Source organism: Chlorocebus sabaeus, chromosome 1, assembly GCF_047675955.1.
Source record: "Chlorocebus sabaeus isolate Y175 chromosome 1, mChlSab1.0.hap1, whole genome shotgun sequence".
Lineage (NCBI taxonomy): Eukaryota > Metazoa > Chordata > Mammalia > Primates > Cercopithecidae > Chlorocebus > Chlorocebus sabaeus.
In genome coordinates this window covers 71576409-71596117 of record NC_132904.1, presented here as the reverse complement: position 1 = coordinate 71596117, position 19709 = coordinate 71576409, and the positions used below count along the sequence as shown (strand labels likewise).

The 19709-nt window shown below is 41.4% G+C and overlaps 1 protein-coding gene and 1 pseudogene across 1 annotated transcript; both read left to right on the top strand.

Annotated features, from left to right (window-relative positions):
* Positions 1-5544: 5544 nt before the first annotated feature.
* Positions 5545-15049, top strand: LOC103248919 (nucleophosmin-like; annotated as a pseudogene).
* Positions 15050-17179: 2130 nt separating this feature from the next.
* On the top strand, positions 17180-18297 carry LOC103248048 (olfactory receptor 2AT4-like). Its single transcript, XM_038004865.2, has one exon. The coding sequence runs from the start codon at positions 17262-17264 to the stop codon at positions 18201-18203; it is 942 nt and encodes a 313-aa protein (XP_037860793.2). The 5' UTR covers positions 17180-17261; the 3' UTR covers positions 18204-18297.
* The last annotated feature ends 1412 nt before the right edge of the window (positions 18298-19709 follow it).

Below are 19709 nucleotides of genomic sequence, written 5' to 3'. Positions count from 1 at the left end.
CTTTTAAACAATGTTTTGATATACATCCTAAAAGGGGTATACTAAAAGGACAAGAAAAAACACATCTTAAACTGCATTGAGGAGTTTTTGTTTGTTTGTTGTTTGTTCTGAGAAGAGGCCTTGCTCTGTCACCCAGGCTGGAGTGCAGTGGTGCTATCTCAGCTCATTGCAGCCTTGACCGCTAGGGCTCAAGTGATCCTCCCACCTTATCTCCCTGAGTAGCTGGGGCCACAGGCACATGCACCACTACTCTTAGCTAGAGGAGTTTTAAAAACATGCATATTACAGTTTTACTTCTTTAATATATATTAGATGTAAATTACGTATTTCTATAACCAAAACCATTTTTATCATTTTATTTTACCATGCATGGTTTTATATTTACAGAGAGTTCCAAAGATATGAGGGTTCCCATATATCCTTCACCCAACTTCCTCTGTGTCAACATCTTACATAACCATGATACACTTATCAAAAGTAAGAAGTTAACATTGGTAAAATACATACTATTAATTATACCAGAGATTTTATTCAAATTTCTCCTGTTTTTCCAGTAATGTCTTCTTTCCATTCCAGGATCCAATCCAGAATGTCACGTTGCATTTTATTATATCTTCTTGGTTGCCTGACCTTTTATTGGTCTTTCCTTGTCTTTCGTGACCTTGACACTTATGAAGAGTCAATAGTAAATTTGGCTAAGTGAAAGAATCCGATCTAAAAAGGCTGCATACTGTATGATTCTAACTGGAATTCTGGAAAAGGCAAAACTATGAAGACAGTAAAAAGCTCAGGGGCTGCCAGGGGCTAGGAGAAGGGAGGGATTAATAGGCAGAACACAGAGGACTTTTAGGACAGTGAAACTATTCTGTATGGTACTACAATAGTGGATACATGTTATATATTTGTCAAGACTCATAGAATGTACTACACCAAGAGTATACTATGGCCTTTGGGTCATAATGCTGTGTCAATGTAGGCTTGAATGTAACAAATGTAACAACTCTGGTGGGGGATGTCATTCTAACAGTTATGTAGTGGTATCTTATTGTGGTCGTAATTCAATTTAATTACTTTTCCCTATAACTAATTGTGTTGACCATCTTTCATGTGCTCATTTTCTATCCATATATCTTTTCTGGTGAAGTGTGTTCAGATCCTTTGCCTGCTTTTTAATCCAGGTTGTTTGTTTTCATAACATTGAATTTCAAGTGTTCTTTATATATTCTAGGTATAAATTTGTTATTAGATATTTGATATACAAGTAGTTTCCCCAGTCTTTGAATTCTCTTACAGTGTCTTTTGCAGAGCAAAGGTTTTCCATTTTGATAAAGTCTAACTTATCATTTTTCCTTTATGGATTATGATGTTTGATAACATATCTAAATACTCATCACCAAACCAAAGGTCATGCAGATTTTGCCCTATAGAAAACAACGTTTCTAGAAGTTTTCCATTTTTGATTTCATTCTATGAACAATTTTGAGTCAATTCTTGGATAAGGTGTGAGGTTTAGGTTGAGATTTTTTTTTTTTTTTTTTGGCGTATGAGCATCCAATAATTCCAGCACCATTTGTTATAAACCATTCTCTGTCTATCAAATTGCGTTTACACTTTTGTCAAATATCAGTTGATTATATTTGTGTGTATCTATTTGTGCGCTCTCTATTCTGTTCCACTGATATATATGTCTATCCTTTACCAATACCACATAGTCTTGAATACTGTAGCTTTATAGTTAGTGTTGAAATTCCGTAATGTGACTCCTCTGACTTTGTTAAATTTTTTTTATAATTGTTTGGTTATTCTAGTTCCTTTGCTTTCTAATATAAATTTTAGAACCAACTTACTGGGATTTGGGGAGGGGAGGGACTATGTTAAATCTATAGATTAAATTTGGGACAACTGACATTTTAACAATGTTGAGTCTTCCAATCCATGAATATAATATATCTCTCCATTTACTTAGCTCTTTAATTTTATTCATTACAAACTGCATTCTTGGGATGAATGAACCCCATTTGGTTGTGACATATTTTTTCCTTTATATTTTACTAGATTTGACTTGCAAATATTTTGTTTAGGATTTTTGCATCAAAATTTATGAGAGATATCAGGGTGTAGTTTTCTTGTAATTTCTTTGTCTGGTTTGGTATTAGATAATTGCTGTCCTCATAAAATGAGTTAGGAAGCTTTCCTGTCTCTTCCACATTCTCAAACACATTGTATAGAATTGGTGCTATTTCTTCCTTAAATATTTGGTAGAATTTGCCTGTAAAATTTCCAGGGCCTGGAACTTTCTTACAGGAAGTTTTAAACTACAAAATTAACTATTTAATAGATACAGAAAATTTTCCATTATCTATTTCTTCTTGAATGAACTTTATAATTTCTGCCTTTTAAGAAATTAGTCCATTTTGTCCAAATTTTAGAATTTATAAAGAGTTGTTTGTACTGTTCCCTTATTATCCTTTTAATGTCTGTGATGTCTACTCTTTCATTCCTAATATTGGCAATTTGTGTTTTCTGTTATTTTTTCTTGGTTAGTTTAGCTTTAGGTTTACCAATTTATTGATTTTTCAAGGAATCAGCATTTAGTTTGTTTATTCTAATTGTTTTCCTGTTTTCAATTTTATTGATTCTTCCTCTAATCTTTATATTTTTTTCCTCTACATATTTTGGGTTTAATTTGATCGTTTTTCTAATTTCTTGACTTGGGAGATTAGGTCATTGATATGAGACTTTTCTTTTTCTTTCTCTCTTTTTTTTTTCTTTTGAGACAGAGTCTCGCTCAGTCGCCCAGGCTGGAGTGCAGTGGCCTGAACTCGGCTCACGGCAAGCTCCGCCTCCCAGGTTCATGCCGTTCTCCTGCCTCAGCCTCCCAAGTAGCTGGGACTACGGGCGCCAGCCGCCGCGCCCGGCTAATTTGTTGCATTTTTAGTAGAGAGGGCTTTTCACCGTGTTAGCCAGAATGGTCTCGGTCTCCTGACCTCGTGATCCACCCGCCTCGGCCTCCCAAAGTGCTGGGATTACAGGCGTGAGCCACCGCGCCCGGCCAAGACTTTTATTTTTCAGTGTAAGCGTTGAAGTCTGTACATTTCCCAATAGCTCCCACATTAGCAACTTCACACGAATTTTGATATGTTGCATTTTTATTTTCATTTCATTCTAAATGTATTTTAAATTTCCCTTAAAACATCCTAATTGACCCATGGTTATTTCAAAGTGTTTTTATTTAATTTCAAAATATTTGGAAGATTTTCCCAATCACTTTCTGTTACCGTTCTCTAGTTTAATTCCCTTATGGTTTAAGAATATGCTTTGTATGATTACTATTCTTTAAAAAGCTTTTCTATTCTTTTACATTTTTTGTTTAATGGCCCAAAATATGATCTATCTTGGTGAATGTTCTGTGCACTCTTGGAAGTGTATTCTGCTATTATGTGGAGTGTTCTATAAATGTCCATTAGGTCTAATTGTTTAATATTGTTGTTTAGGCCTTCTATATCTTAACTGATTTTCTATCTGCTTGATCAATTCCTGAAAGGGAAATATTAAAGTTTCTAACAATAATTATGGATTTGTCCATTTCTCCCTTCAATTTCACCAGTTTGTAAGAAAATTTCCACTTTTTAGATTCAGGGGGTACACATGCAGGTTTGTGACATCGGTAAATTTCATGATGCTGAAGTTTGGGATATGAATGATCCCGTCACACAGATAGTGAGCATAGTACCCAACAGTTAGTTTTACAAATCTCGCTACCCTCTCTCCACCCTCTATTAGTCCCCAGTGTTTATTGTTGCCATCTTCATGGTCATGAGTACCCAATGTTTAGCTCCCACTTACAAGTGAGAACATGCAGTACATGGTTTTCTGATCCTGTGTTAATTAGCTTAGGATAATGGGCTCCAGCTTCATCCACGTTACTGCAAAAGACATGATTTCATTCTTTTTTATGGCTATGTAGCATTTCATGGTGTATATAAACCAATTTTCTTCTTCTTCTTTTTTTTTTCCTTTTTTGAGACGGAGTTTTGCCTTGTTGCCCAGGCTGGAGTGCAATGGCATGATCTTGGCTCACCACAGTCTCCACCTCCCAGGTTCAAGGGATTCTCCTGCCTCAGCCTCCCAAGTAGCTGGGATTACAGGCATGTGCCACCATGCCTAGCTAATTTTGTATTTTTGGTAAAGATGGGGTTTCTCCATATTGGTCAGGCTGGTCTCGAACTCCCAACCTCAGGTGATCCGCCTGCCTCGGCCTCCCAAAGTGCTAGGATTACAGGCGTAAGCCACTGTGCCCAGCCATATTTGGACCAATTTTCTTTACCCAGTCCACCGCTGATGGGCATGTAGATTGAATCCATGTCTTTGCTATTGTGAATAGCAATGAACATATGAGTGCCTATGTCTTTTGGTGAATAATTTATTTTCTTTTGGATATATACCCAGTAATGAGATTACTGGGTCAAACGATAGCTCTGCTTTATGTTCTTTGAGAAATTGCCAAACTGCTTTCCACAGTGGCTGAACTAATTTACATTTTCACCAACAATGTATAAGCATTCCATTTTCTCTGCAGCCTGGTCAGTACCTGTTCTTCTTTGACTTTAGTAATAGTCATCCTGACTGGTGTAAGATAATATCTCATGGTTTTGATTTAAACTTCTCTGATGATTAGTGATGTTGAGCATTTTTTCATGTCTGTTGGCTGCTTATATGACTTCTTTTGAGAAGTGTCTGTTTATGTGTATTGTCCGCTTTTTGATGGTATTATTTGGTTTTTGCTTATTGAATTAAGTTCCTTATAGATTCTGAATATTAGACCTTTGTCAGATACATAGTTTGTGAACATTTTCTTTCTTTTCTTTCTTTCTTTTCCTTCTCTCTCCCCACCCCTCCCCCACCATCCTTTTTTGAGACAGTCTTATACTGTCGCCCAGGCCGGAAGGCAGTGGCGTGATCTCAGTTCACTGCAACCTTGACCTCCTGGGCCTAAGCAATCTTCCCACCTCAGCCTCCCGAGTAGCTGGAACTACAGGCATGTGCCACCACACCTGGCTAATTTTTTTTAATTTCCGTAGAGACAGGGTCTCTCTACGTTGCCCAACTGTCTCAAACTCCTGAGCTCAAGGGATCCTTCCACCTCCGCCTCCCAAAGTTCTGGGATTACAAGCGTGAGTCACTGAGCCCGGCAGTTTACAAACATTTTCTCCCATTCCGTAGGTTGTCTGTTTACTCTTTTGATAGTTTCTTTTGCTGTCCAGAAGCCCTTTAGTTTAATTAGGTTCCACTTGACAATTTTTGCTTTTGTTGCAATTATTTTTGAGGACTTAGTCTAAATTCTTTCCCAAGGCCAATATTTAGAATGGTGTTTCCTAGGTTTCCTTCTAGGATTCTTATACTTTGAGATCTTTACATTTAAATCTTTAATCTATCTTGAGTTATTTTTTATGTATGGTGAAAGGTAGGGGTACAGTTTCATTCTTCTGCATATGGCTAGCCAGCTATCCCAGCACTATTTATTGAAGAGGGAGTCCTTTCCCCATGCTTATTTTTGCTGACTTTATCGAAGATCATATGGCTGTAGGTGTGCAGCTTTATTTCTGGGTTCTCTATTCTGTTCCATTGGTCTATGTGTCTGTTTTTATGCCAATATCATGCTGTTTTGATTACGGTAGCCTTAGAGTTTCAAGTCAGGTAACGTGATACCTCCAGCTTTGTTCTTTTTTGTTTAGGATTGCTTTGGCTATTTGGGCTCTTTTTTGGTTCCATATGAATTTAAGAATAGCTTCTTTTTCTAATTCTGTGAAAAAAAATGATGTTGGTAGTTCGATAGGAATAGCATTCAATCTGTATATTACTTTGGGCAGTATGGTCGTTTTAATGATGTTGATTCTTCCAATTCATGAGCATGGAATGTTTGTCCACTTTTTTGTTTCATCTATAGTTTTTTCCAGCAATGTTTTGAGTTCTTCTTGTAGAGATCTTTCACCTCTTTGGTTAGGTGTATTCCTAGGTTTCTTGTGCTTGTGTGTGGCTATTATAAATGGGATTGTGTTTTTTTAAGTTGATTTTTAATGTTTATACACGTTATAACATTACGACATGATGTAATGATGTACAAAATCTTTATGATAAATAAAATTATTGCACTTAATGTCATTTCTCTGAAAAATGACATTAATTAATTTCATTTTTGTGAATTTAATTTCATTATTGTGAAAACAAAAATCATCAAATTCCTTAATGCTGTATCAAACATAAGCAATACCAGTTCAAATTAGAAAAAAGGTATGCCAACACCAGATTTTGACAACAAAAAGAAAGGTAAAGCCCTAATACTTGTCTAATCTAGGTCAGGTAACCATGGAAATGAAAGAATATTATAATTATTTCTTTTATTATAGCATAATAATTTTTATTATGCTTTTTATTATAGCATACATTGAAGAAAATCATAACCCCATCAAAAAGTGGACAAAGCAGGAGTTCGAGGCCAGCCTGACCAACATGGTGAAACCCATCTCTACTAAAAATACAAAAAATTAGCTGGGTGTGGGCCGGGCACGGTGACTCATGCCTGTAATCCCAGCACTTTGGGAGGCCAAGGTGGGTGGATCACAAGGTCAGGAGATGGAGACCATCCTGGCTAACACAGTGAAACCCTATCTCTACTAAAAATACAAAAAATTAGCTGGGTGTGGTGGCAGGCGCCTGCAGTCCCAGCTACTCAGGAGGCTGAGGCAGAAGAATTGCTTGAACCTGGGAGGCGGAGGCTGCAGTGAGCCAAGATCATGCCGCTGCACTCCAGCCTGGGCGACAATGCGAGGCTCTGTATCAAAAAAAAAAAAAGAAAAAAGTGGGCAAAGGACATGAACAGATACTTCTCGAAAGAAGATATACATGTGGCCAACAAATGTATGAAAAAAACTCAACGTCACTGATCCTTAAAGGAATGTAATCAAAACCATGATGAGACATTACCTCACACCAATCAGAATGGCTATTACCAAAATGTCAAAAAACAACAGATGCTGGCAAGGTGGTAGAGAAAAAGAAACACTTTTACACTGTTGATCAGAGTGTAGATTAGTTCAACCAGTGTGGAAGACAGTGTGGTGATTCCTCAAAGACCTAGAGGCATAATAGTACCATTTGACCCAGCAATGCCATTACTGGGAATATACCCAAAGGAATATAAATCATTCTATTATAAAGATACATGCATGTGTATGTTCATTGCAGTATTATTCACAATAGCAAACACAGTAAATCAACCTAAATGCCCATCAATGATAAACTAGATAAAGAAAATGTGGTACATATACACCATGGAATACTACGCAGTCATAAAAAGGAATGAGATCATGTCCTTTGCAGGGACATGGATGGAGATGGAAGCCATTATCCTCAGCAAACTAACGCAGGAACAGAAAACCAAATACCGCATGTTCTCACTTATAAATGGGTGCTGAATGATAAGAACTCATGGACCCATGGTGGGGAACAACACACACTGAGGCCTGTCAGAGGCTGGGGGGGTGGGAGGAGGGAGAGCACTGGGAAGAATAACTAATGGATGCTGGACTTAATACCTAGATGATGGAATGATCTGTGCAGCAAACCACCATGGCACCTGTTTACCTATGTAACAAACCTCCACATCTGCACACGTACCCCTGAACTTAAAAGTTGGAAATTAAAAAAAAAAACACACACACACAGAAATCCCATGTGTTATTAATCCCAACTATCAATAATAATTATTGCCCTGGTGTGATTCCATCCTGCGCAGCTGTTCTCTTGAGCAGTGGTTGTTTATCTCTGTCTGCCTTCTCTCCCACCTAACGGCGTGCTGCCACTCATTGGCAGATTCGATGGACCTACACATGTGCCCCTGAGGGCCCAGAACTATGTTTTCAGTTGGGAAGTAAAGACCGACAAAGATTATCACTTTAAGGTGGATAATGATGAAAATGAGCACCAGTTATCTTTAAGAACGGTCAGTTTAGGGACTAGTGCAAAGGAAGAATTGCACATTGTTGAAGCAGAGGCAATGAATTGCGAAGACAGTCCAATTAAGGTAACACTGGCAACTTTGAAAATGTCTGTACAGCCAACGGTTTTCCTTGGGGGCTTTGTAATAACACCACCTTATGGTTAGAGTGTGGTTCAGGGCCAATACATATTAGTGGGCAGCACTTAGTAGCTGTGGAGGAAGATGCAGAGTCAGAAGATGAAGAGGAGGGTGTGAAACTCCTGAGTATATCTAGAAAGCAGTCTGCCCCTGGAGGTGGTAGCAAGATTCCACAGAAAAAAGTAAAACTTGCTGCTGATGAAGAAGATGATGATGATGAAGAGGATGATAATGATGATGATTCTGATGATGGGGAAACTGAAGAAAAAGCACCAGTGAAGAAATCTATACAAGATACTCCAGCCAAAAATGCACAAAAGTCAAATCAGAATGGAAAAGACTCAAAACCGTCATCAACACCAACAAAAAACAGGAAAAAACTCCTAAAAACACCAAAAGGACCTAGTTCTGCAGAAGACGTTAAAGCAAAAATGCAAGCAAGTATAGAAAAAGGTGGTTCTCTTCCCAAAGTGGAAACCAAGTTCATCAGTTATGTGAAGAATTGCTTTCAGATGACTGGCCAGGAGGCTATTCAAGATCTCTGGCAGTGGAGGAAGTCTCTTGAAGAAAATAGTTTAAGCAATTTGTTAAAAATTTTTTGTTGCCAGGCGTGGTGGCTCACGCCTGTAATCCCAGCACTTTGGGAGGCTGAGGTGGGCAGATCATGAGGTCAGGATTTCAAGACCAGCCTGGCCAACATGGTGAAACCTAGTCTCTACTAAAAATACCAAAATTAGCCGGGCATAGTGGTGCATGCCTTTAATCCCAGCTACTCAGGAGGCTGAGGTAGGAGACTTGCTTTAACCCAGGAGACAGAGGTTGCAGTGAGCCAAGATTGTGCCACTGCACTCCAGCCTGGGCAACAAGAGCGAGACTCTGTCTTATTTCATTTCTGTAACAGTTGATATCTGACTGTCCTTTTTATGATGCAGAATGAGAACTTTCCCTGCTGTGTTTGATAAATGTTGTCCAGGTTCCATTGCCAAGAATGTTTTGTCCAAAATGCCTGTTTAGTTTTTAAAGATGGAACTCCACGCTTTGCTTGGCTTTAAGTATGTATGGAACGTTATGATAGGACATAGTAGTAGTGGTGGTCAGACATGGAAATGATGGGGAGACAAAAATATACATGTGAAATAAAATTCAGTATTTTAATTAAAAAATAATAATTATCAAGCAACCATGCTGATAGGAACAGCTGAATTATATTTCTCTTTTCTTCTTTTCTTTTTTTTTTTTTTTTTTTGAGACAGAGTCTCACACTGTTGCCCAGGCTGGAGTTGCAGTGGTGAGATCTCTGCTCACTGCAACCTCTGCCTCCTGGGTTTAAGCGGTTCTCATGTCTGAGCCTCCCAGGTAGCTGGGACTACAGGTCATGCCACCACACCCAGCTAATTTTTGCATTTTTAGTAGAGATGCGGGTTTGCCATGTTAGTCGGGTTGGTCTTAAACTCCTGACCTCAGATGATCCACCCACCTCTGCCTCCCAAAGTTCTGGAATTACAGGCATGGGTCATTGTGCCCAGTCATATTTCTATTTTCTTTGCTAAATAATTATTTTATAAAATTACTGACACATTGAAAGACAATCAAAGAATATAAAGCCAAAGATATGTGGGGGGAAGCATTAGATATGTCAGGGGGCTCAGTAATAAAAATGTGCATTTTTTTCTGGATTTGGAGGCATATGTAGTCTTTTTTCTTTAAAAAAAAAAATTTTTTTTTGGATAGAGTTCCGCTCTTGTTACCCAGGCTGGAGTGCAATGGTGCCGTCTCAGCTCATTGCAACCTCTGCCACCCGGGTTCAAGCGATTCTCCTACCTCAGCCTCCTGAGTAATTGGGATTACAGGCGCACGCCACCACGCCTAGCTAATTTTTGTATTTTTAGTAGAGACAGGGTTTCTCCATGTTGGTCAGGCTGGTCTCTAACTCCTGACCTTAGGTGCTCTGCCCACCTTGGCCTCCCAAAGTGCTGGGATTTTGGGTGTGAGCCACCATACCCGGCCTTATTCATCTTTCTATAGATTCTAGTTCTCTCTTTAATTCTCCATTTCTCATATTTTATTTATCTTTTCCTCTTTTTTGTAATATATTTATTAACCATAGTTATTTTAAGATCCCTGCCTGATAACTGTATCTGAATTATCTGTGTACTTGCTTCTACTCTCTTTTTCTCCTCTTGTTTTTGTTCATTTGATCTTTCATTTTATTTTGTTTTAACCATGACTCATATTTTTTGATTGGTTACCTGACGTCAAAAATTTTTAAAATTTAAAGCTCTGGATAATTCAGTTTTTTCCAGAAAGAGTTATATTTTTCTAGCAAAGAGTACTAATGGATTGCCTTGTTGTGGCTTGGTTTTAGGTTATATTATGTCATGTTTATTTCAATTTTGCTATTACTTTTAGGGTTTAGCCGTAATTCTAAAGCCTGGAATTTCCAGGGTCTCAACTGAAATTCTAGGGTACTTACAATGGCCCCTCCATTTGCATGGAGCTAAACTCCAACCACTGAATCTCCAACATCATGTGGCTATTACAGTCTTTCTGAAGCTCTCTGGCTTCCCAGATGCTGTATTCTTCTGGGTTCTTTGAGTCTTTCCCTGCATATGCGCACCTTAGGAGTTGGTCAATGACAAGAGGTAATCTGTACACAGGTTTTGGTGTTCCTTCTCTGCACTGTCATCCTCTCCTAGAATTTGCTTCTTAAGTTCTAGTCACTTTGGTAACCTAAACTCCAAACAGTGGGGCTTGTGTTTCCTAATTGGGCTCTACTTTGCCATCCTGCAAGCTGGGAAATACCTTAGGATAAAAAGGTGGAGTCAGGTGGAACTAGCCCCATGTGACTCCCCTCTCAAGGACTGCAGTCCTTTAAGACCTGCCATTGGTTGCTCTCTGAGGTCTTCAGACCATTGTTTTACATCTTGTCCAGCTTTTACAGTTGTTTTTGGCAGAAAGTTTAGTCCCAGACAAGCCACACTGTCATACTCAAAACTTAAAAGTCCCCTTTGAATTTTCTTTTCTTTCTTTTTTTTTTTTTTTTGAGATGGAATTTCACTCTTGTTGCCCAGACTGGAGTGCAATGGCACAATCTTGGCTCACTGCAACCTCCGCTTCCCGGGTTCAAGTGATTCTCCTGCCTCAGTCTCCCAAGTAGCTGGGATTACAGGTGTGTGCCACCATGCCTGGCTAATTTTTTATTTTTTTAGTAGGGACAGGGTTTCACCATGTTGGTCAGGCTGGTCTCGAACTCCTGACTTCAAGTGATCCACCCACCTCGGCCTCCCAAAGTGCTGGGATTACAGGCATGAGCCACCACGCCTGGCTCCCTTTGAATTTTTGAGGTAAAATACACTATTGAATCACAGCACAGCCCACTTGAATTTTAGAGCAAATTCGTGCTTTTTTCTGTAGTTAACTATTCTCCTTCTGAAAAATAGTGCCTGGCCCTGGAGCAGACTGAATGGCTGACCAGGGAACACTGAATGAATATGAGTCCCACGCTGTTCCTTATGAGTTGGATATTAATTTGAACAAACCAAATATAAAATTGAACATGTACAGAAACATCCCTTCTTCAAATGGAAGTAATAAATGTTATTCTATTAGGCTCAAGCAGATCTTGAAGGAGCTATTAAATTGAGTGAGTAGGCAGCTCACACTCCCATGACACCCAGTCTTGCTGTGTTGGCAACTTTCCATCAACTCTAACGTATGATCTCATGGGAAGTTCCCTATAACCAATTCCCTGACGAATAAAAACATTCAAACCTGGTTTACAAATGTTTCTTCAAAATATGCTGGGGCCACCTGAGTGGACTGCTGCTGCATTGCAGCCCCATTTAGGAGGGCCCCGAAGGATCGCCAACCAGGTAAATCCTGCCAGTGGGCAGAACCCTTGGCAGTGCATCTGTTTTTTCACCCTGGTAAGTTCATCTCACCTGAAAAGTGAAATGGAAAGAGGTATGGATCCATAACAGAGTGTGGGCAAATGCTAATGGTTTTGCTTGGACATTCAAGTACTTAGAAAGAAGATTGGTGGAGAGGAGGTATGGAGAAGATTTAAGGTGGTAGACCTCTAAGAATGGGTACAGATTGTGAAGATATTTGTGTGCCATGTGACTATTTACCAGAGGGTATCATGGCAGAAAAAGCTCTCCAAAATCAATAAGAGTAGGCAAAATCAGGTAGACAAGATGATCCATCCGTGAAAATCAGTTAGACTCTCTTTCCTAGATGCTTCAGTGTTTGCTCAATAGATTCATGAATAAAAGGCACAGTGACAAGGAAGGAAGTTGTGCATGGATTCATAAAGGCTGGTCTGGCTTAGCTTATGCTATATATCCAATATGTCAGCAACAAAGACCAACACTGAGTCTATGATATGAACCATTGGCCAAGGAAACTGGCCAGCTGTGGGTGACAGGATGAACACACTGGATCCCTTCCATCATTGACGGGGCAGTGGTTTATCTTTATTGGACTAGAAACCTATACTGGATATGAATTTGCCTTTCTTACAATGTTTCTTCTGTTACCACTTTCTATAGATTTAATAAATGCCTTATTCATCATGATACTATCCCATATGGCCATGTTTTTGACAAAAAAAAAAAAAGTCAATTTTAAGGCAAAATAAGTGAAGCAGTAAGTCTCATGCCCACGGAATCGCTGATCTTACAATGCACCCCATCACTCAGAAGCAGGTGGCCTGCTAGACTAGAAGAATGACTTATTGAGACTCAGTTTTGGGTGTTGGCTGAATGATAATACCTCAAAGGACTTGGGTGCTGTCTTGTAAGCTGAAATACATACTTGTAACCAGTATTCAACATATAGAGCAGTTTCCTGTCTAGCCAGAATACACAGGTCTGAGAACCAAGGTAGGAAGTGGTAGTGCTTCCTCTTATTACCCCTAAGAACCCAGTTCTATAATATATAGAACCTGAAAGGGAATTGGGGGAAAAAAATAAAAAAGGAGAATCAAAGTACGTGCTTCCTCCTCCCTAACTTTGGATTCTGCCAGTTTATGTATTTTAGTTCCTAAGCACGGAATAGATCTACCAGGAGTGAAATAATCATTTCATTGAACTGGAAGCGGAGATTGCCACCTGAACTTTTGGGTCTCCCCATGCCACTGAATTAACTGGCAAAGAAGGGTACAACGAATACATCTGATTAGAAAGAGAAACCAGGGTTGTGACTACGTAATGGGAGGAAGAGGAGGTATTTCTGGAACCAAGCACTTCTCTGAACTGCATATTAGCAATTCTGTGTACATTTAGAAAAGTAAGTGGAAAACCAGCAAATCAATAAAGGAGGATCTTTAATATTTAATAGCTCCAGGCCCCATCTTCTTGATTATTATATACTTCTGTTGCAGCAGTCAAGGCACTAGGCAGGGAATAAAGCCTTAGGTCTAAATTCCAGCTCTTCCTCTAGCCATCAATGTTAAAATGGACCAGCTGTTTCACTTCCTAGACCTCGTTTTCTTTCTCTTGGACTTACTGTATATCCTATTGTTAATTCCTGTCTTCTCTGCTATTGTGAGGATCAGAGAGGATAATGAGGATAAAGGCTACACCATTGGTGTAAAGTTTTGGGCCCTTGAGGGCTGTTAATAATGATCTTGTTATTATTTGCAAAGCCCAGGGACAAATACTACTTCTATCACATACAAGATGAAGGAGATGCCAGGGAGTTGATCGCTGAGGGATGGTGAGTGTGGCGTGCCATGGAAGCACCATTGAGAGAAAGTACCCCAGGAGGCCTGCCAGAAAAGAGGGGCCTGAGGGTTTAATGGGCCATGGCTCAGCCCCAGCCTGCCACCTCCTCCAAGGTCTCTCATGGAGGAACACAGGAGATATCAGTGTGCAGCAGGCTCAACAGGTGAACGTTGCTGGAGATGGGGTGCCCAGAGATAGGCAGAGAAATCTGGGATGGAAAGACAGGGACAGGGTGTCCAGGGACTACAAACCTGGGCCAGAGGTCAGGAAGACAGATTTAGTATGCACAGAGCAGGCACCCAGGATCCAGGTTGGAAGGTGCCTGGGATCCAGGTGCATGCCTGGGCTGTGAGACCTTTGGCCAGATATCCTGACAGGCCTGGGCAATGAATGCACTTACAGACGGGATTCAAATATTCTTGGCCAATGCTTCCTGCAGGGAGAAAAGACTGTTAACAGCAGGAACCACGGGAAACACTAGCACACTTTGTGCTCTTCCATGTTCCGGGCTCTTTGTAAGCATATCTAAGCGTTCTCTACATAAAGAAAACCCCATGAGGTCACAGATCAGGGGCAAAAGGTTCAGAGAGGGGAAAGTGACTTGCTCAATGTCACACAGCTGGAGTTAGAAGCAGGGATTGACTCCTGAGTCCACACACATAACCACTAAGGTGCACATGACATAATGAAGGTCAAGAACCCAGTTCTGCTGCGGTGTTCCCTCAGTGCGAGAGCCCTCATCCTCACCCTTAGAGGCGTGGGTCATGTGATATCTGTCCTGAACTCCCACTCTGCAAAACGCAGAGGGACACTCAGAAAATGCCTCATTGAATTGGAAACCTCTCAGAGATGATTTCCTCAAACCCCTCACTGCATGGATGAGAAAATCAAGACTCAGAGACCCACAGCCACAGAAAGAGAGTGTCAGAGCTGGCCCAGGAGGCAGGACTGTGGGCTGCCAGGCTCCAGGAGCAGCCTGTGCTCTCACCCCTCACCAACTGTGACCCTGAAGGAGGGTCTGGCCTTCTCCGACCCTCAGTTTCTTCATTAGTTGAAGGGGCATAAGCACTTCCTTGCAGGGCTGTCTGATGGGGAGAGATGATGTACAGAAAGTACAGGATGACATTCGGGTCATCAGTTTTTCTGTCCTTTTCTCTCCCCCACCAGCACTGTAACTGACTCATAGACAAACCTAACTGGAAAGGTCTGCTGGACAAGTTCTCTGCCCTGGGAAACAGTGTCGTTTTAGCCCTAAGCACAGGGCTGCATTACTTAGAGATAGCAAGTAATTCAGAATAAAATAACTCTAAATTGTACAGAAAGTCCAGCCAAATTCTGATATTTCCTATGATGGGCTAGTTGAATGGTGCTTTGAAAAAATACATATTAAATTCTCTCAGGAAGTATTTTTGGTGCCTCTGCTTTGCTGGTGACCCAAGCCTAGTCTGCCTGTTGGGTAGTCCAGCACCACCTGGCTGTGAAAAGCTTCAGGCTGTCTCTCCACCAGGGGGTCTCAGCATCCATGTCTCCTTCTGCAAAGCAGTGGATACAGGAGAGAGGAGGAGGGGCAGCTGGACTGGATGGCCTCCAAGGGCCCCTCTAGCTTTGACCTTCTGAGTTTCTGTCCCTCAGACCCCCAACTCAGCCTAACGTGAGGATAGTCAGCCCATGACTCACTCTCCGAGTGCAGCAATGTCCAGGGAAGTGCAGTTGCCCGCTTTGGGTATGAGGAAAACCTAGCTACTGAATCTGTTGGGACAGGGTTCTGGTTAACTGAGGGATAACCTTCTCAACTTGGGACAAAGCAAGTTCACTCTTGCCAGGTCTTGCGACATTATTTTAAAGGAGCATTTGCGTTGCTAGACAGTGATTTAGTACCTACCGTATAAAAACCCACAGGAACATGTGAAATTTAGTTTTGTTTGATGTTATCAACTAGAAAACAAAAAAGGGAAATAGAAACCTTTGTCTTAAAAGACTTCCCCTTGGAAACTTGGACTTCTGTATTCTTCAGGAAACATGTATAGAAGAAAGAACCCTGTCCTGGCAGTGTTTCTGGCTCCGCAGCCAGCTGTCCGTGGCACCCGGGAAAGCCCCTAGCCTTTCTGTGAGCAGCCTCTGGACTATGGGGGGTAAATTATTTGGACTTGAAAATAAACACCTTTTCCATTTTTTACATTAGTGATTTTATCCATGAGAGATATTTCATTAGAGGAATGGGAAATTAGAAGTGACTTGGGAAAAATAGTGGAAACTGCTCCCGAATCATTGGGATTAATGTGACAGTAATACAAACGTCAACAAAGACTTGTGCCGGGGGTCCTTTAGCGCAAGAGACAAGCCTGAAGTAGAGGGGGAATCAGTACTTTCCTTCAGCTCAAAATCCCCGTGTCTGTGGGTTGAAGCACTCATTCCTGGTTCCAAAAGGGGTTCTTTTGACTCGGAGCAGCTACTACAAACAGATTTCCAGGTGGTTCTTTTCTATCAATCATGCCTCCCAAGTTTTCCCAGGTTACCGTGACACTTTCTGACTAGCAAAGAAGCAGAGAAGGCTGCTGGGTGGTGGGAATGCAGTGGTCAAACAGGAGCACAGCTGAGCTGCAGCAGCCAGCAGGGAGGGAAGCTCAAAGGAGTTACAGAGACTGTCTTGGATTCTCTGTTGTTGCCCAGCTGTGGAAGAAGCCATTATCAGGAACCCAGTCTGGAATGACTCTTCCTACCAAGAGCATTCCAGTGTCACTCCCTTCACTGTAGCATAACGAACAGCCCCACAGTCAGAGACAGGATACAGAGAACTCAGCTTAGATGGAAACAGCAGAACCACTGCACCAAGCAAACAAGAGAGAAAGGAGCCATTCCCTAGTTAATAATTATGATGGAAAGACAGCATGTTGCAGTAAACCTGGGAGACATCAGCCCTCCCTATTCGATGTGGTAACAAAGATGCCATTTTAAAAAAACTTAAAGCAAATGCCAAAAGAAAAAGGAACTTGGTGTTCTGGTTTAAGAGATCTGATATCCCCAAAATAATCACATGGAACATGGAAAAGTGGACTAGAAGTTCTTCCAAAGCACTTAACACAATTGCAATTAAATAATTATGTGATTCATTGCTTAATGTCTTTCTTCCACCCCACTAAGTTGTCTACTATATATCCAGCAAATAACACATTATTTATATATTGTAGGTACTTTTTCCATACTTGATTTAAAAAGGAAAGAGAATTCTGGGATAGGATGAAGAATTTTGAGATAAGATCGAGTCCATCATCTATTTATTATATAGTGATCATTTAGTAATTCTCCTTACAGAATCTCTGGTTGTTTTGGCTTCCAGATGGGCCTGGTTCCCAGGTGTTCCCAGTACTCAGCTTCAGAGCCTCCAGGTTTAACCCACCATGGAAACAATCACCTGTAATGGATCAGGGGACTCCTCAACCATCTTCTACCTTATGGGCATCCCCTCTCTGCCAAAATGCCTCTTCCTTCCTATTTTCTTTGTCTTTCTCCTCCTCTACATGCTCATCCTGATGGGTAATGCCTTGATCCTGGTGGCTGTGGTGGCAAAGCCCAGCCTCCACAAGCCCATGTACTTCTTCCTAATCAACCTCTCCACCTTGGACATTCTTGTCACCACAACCACTGTCCCCAAGATGCTGTCCCTATTCTTGCTTGGGGACCGCTTCCTCAGCTTCCCTGCCTGCTTCCTGCAGATGTACCTGTTCCACAGCTTCTCCTGCTCAGAAGCCTTCATCCTGGTGGTCAGGGCCTATGACCGCTATGTGGCTATCTGCCACCCACTGCACTACCCTGTCCTCATGACCCCACAGACCAACACTGTCTTGGCAACCAGTGCCTGGCTCACTGCCCTCCTCCTGCCCATCCCAGCAGTAGTAAGGACCTCCCGGATGGCATTTGACAGCATTGCCTGCATCTACCACTGCTTCTGTGACCACTTGGCTGTGGTCCAGGCCTCCTGCTCTGACACTACCCCCCAGACCTTCATGGGCTTCTGCATCGCCATGGTGGTGTCCTTCCTCCCCCTTCTCCTGGTGCTTCTCTCCTATGCCCACATCTTGACCTCGGTGCTTTGCATCAACTCCCAAGAAGGACGCTCCAAAGCCTTCTCCACCTGCAGCTCCCACCTCCTGGTGGTGGGCGCCTGCTACTCATCCATTGCCTTAGCCTATGTGGCGTACAGGGCTGACCTGTTCCTCGACTTCCACATCATGGGCAATGTGGTATTTGCCATTCTCACACCCGTTCTCAACCCTCTCATCTACACACTGAGGAACAAGGATGTCGAAGCAGCCATCACCAAGATTGCATGTCCCCGGTAGCCAAAGAACGCTAGGAAACCCTGATTCAAAGAAATAACTTCATCTTCTCTCATAAACATCAATAACATAGAGGGGAAAAATGGCAAATTTAGAAAACCCAGTAGTCAGAACACTCAATCTCAAAATATCGTCCTAGGTAGTCCTCCACTGTAATCAAATAATAATTTTTTTCTTAATTCACAGAAAAAAAGAATAGGATTTTTAAATTTAATTTTAAGGTGTGAACCCCAAATTTCACAAGACTGTGAATATAATTGAGGTCACATTACCATTAATTCAAACAGTTTTGATTCTTGGAGATTCCAAGTATTTGATTAGCAAGAAACTCTGTCTTTTCCCTTGGATCTCTTCTTTCGATGTTTCTGAAAATCCCTAGCATTGCTGGCTATTGGATATGAATTATTCTTGCCCTTTTTGGTGAAATAGCAACTTAGATAGAAATATCCCTCAATAGAAAAACTCTGAAACCGCTCACATCTCAATCCTTGTTGCTTGAAAATTCACTGCCAACTGATTTTCAAAACCAGTCACACAGGAAATTTGCCTCTGCTATCTAGACCTGCGTGATGCCCTAGAAGCAGAGCATGCCCCTCACGCAGCTTATGCTCAGGCAAGCAGTGTCCCTTAGCACAGCTGTTTGGGTAAAAAGCAGTAGTTATTTTAATTCTCAGCACACCATAGTTTCCCCACGGTGGCTAAGTAGAGACACCGGGTGGCTGAGTGGAGAAGTTTCTCCTTATCAGAGGTATGCTGTTCCTGGGGCCACCACCCTTTCTCAAAGTATGGTCCTAGATATTCCTCTTCCTGCCCCAAGTGGCAAGCCCAGTCTCCTTATTCCCTTCTCCTATGGCAAATTTCCTCTTGAAGACCTGTCAGGTTTGTCCATTGAGGGACATGTAGAGCAATGAAAAGTGTTAAGGGGGAACCCAGGTGACAAATATCCTCATCGTTGGCTCTTCACAGATAGCCTCATTCCAATTTCTAGAGTCCCAGTTTTTGTCAATCAAGGCAATACTGTTAACCATTCTCCCATTGCATAAGACCCAATGTAAATGGGACCTCAATGGGTGCAATTCAACAAAGGATATGATTTGTTCCTGGACTCAGCTTTCTGTGATCTCAGAGATCCTGCTATGGTCAGAAAGGGCTTCCCAAAACAGGGTGATATGAAGGCTCTGAGTTTCCTTGTTTACTGACCCTGGCAGCTGGGATTGGGACTCATGTTCTTTTATCTAAACATTACTAATTTTGCAAGACATTTATTTCCAACTCCTTGAAACTGATGTCTAAATGTCAGTGGGACCACATCCTTAAGGTCTAAAGGAGGTAGCCTAATAAGTCGCCTTGCCCTAGAGTTCCATGCACTATCAGAATTTAACCTAAGGATGTAGAGGGGAAACTTTTTTACTGTCGACTCCACCACCACCCAATAAACAATTCCCAAAGTACTCCTGTGTTACTACCAAAGTTCTGTCTGGGGTTTATCTGTTCAGAACCTCCCTTCTG

What these genes read in the sequence shown, in the direction of transcription:
- LOC103248048 (XM_038004865.2), top strand. Translation starts at nt 17,262, where the DNA reads ATGGAAACAATCACCTGTAATGGATCAGGGGACTCCTCAACCATCTTC.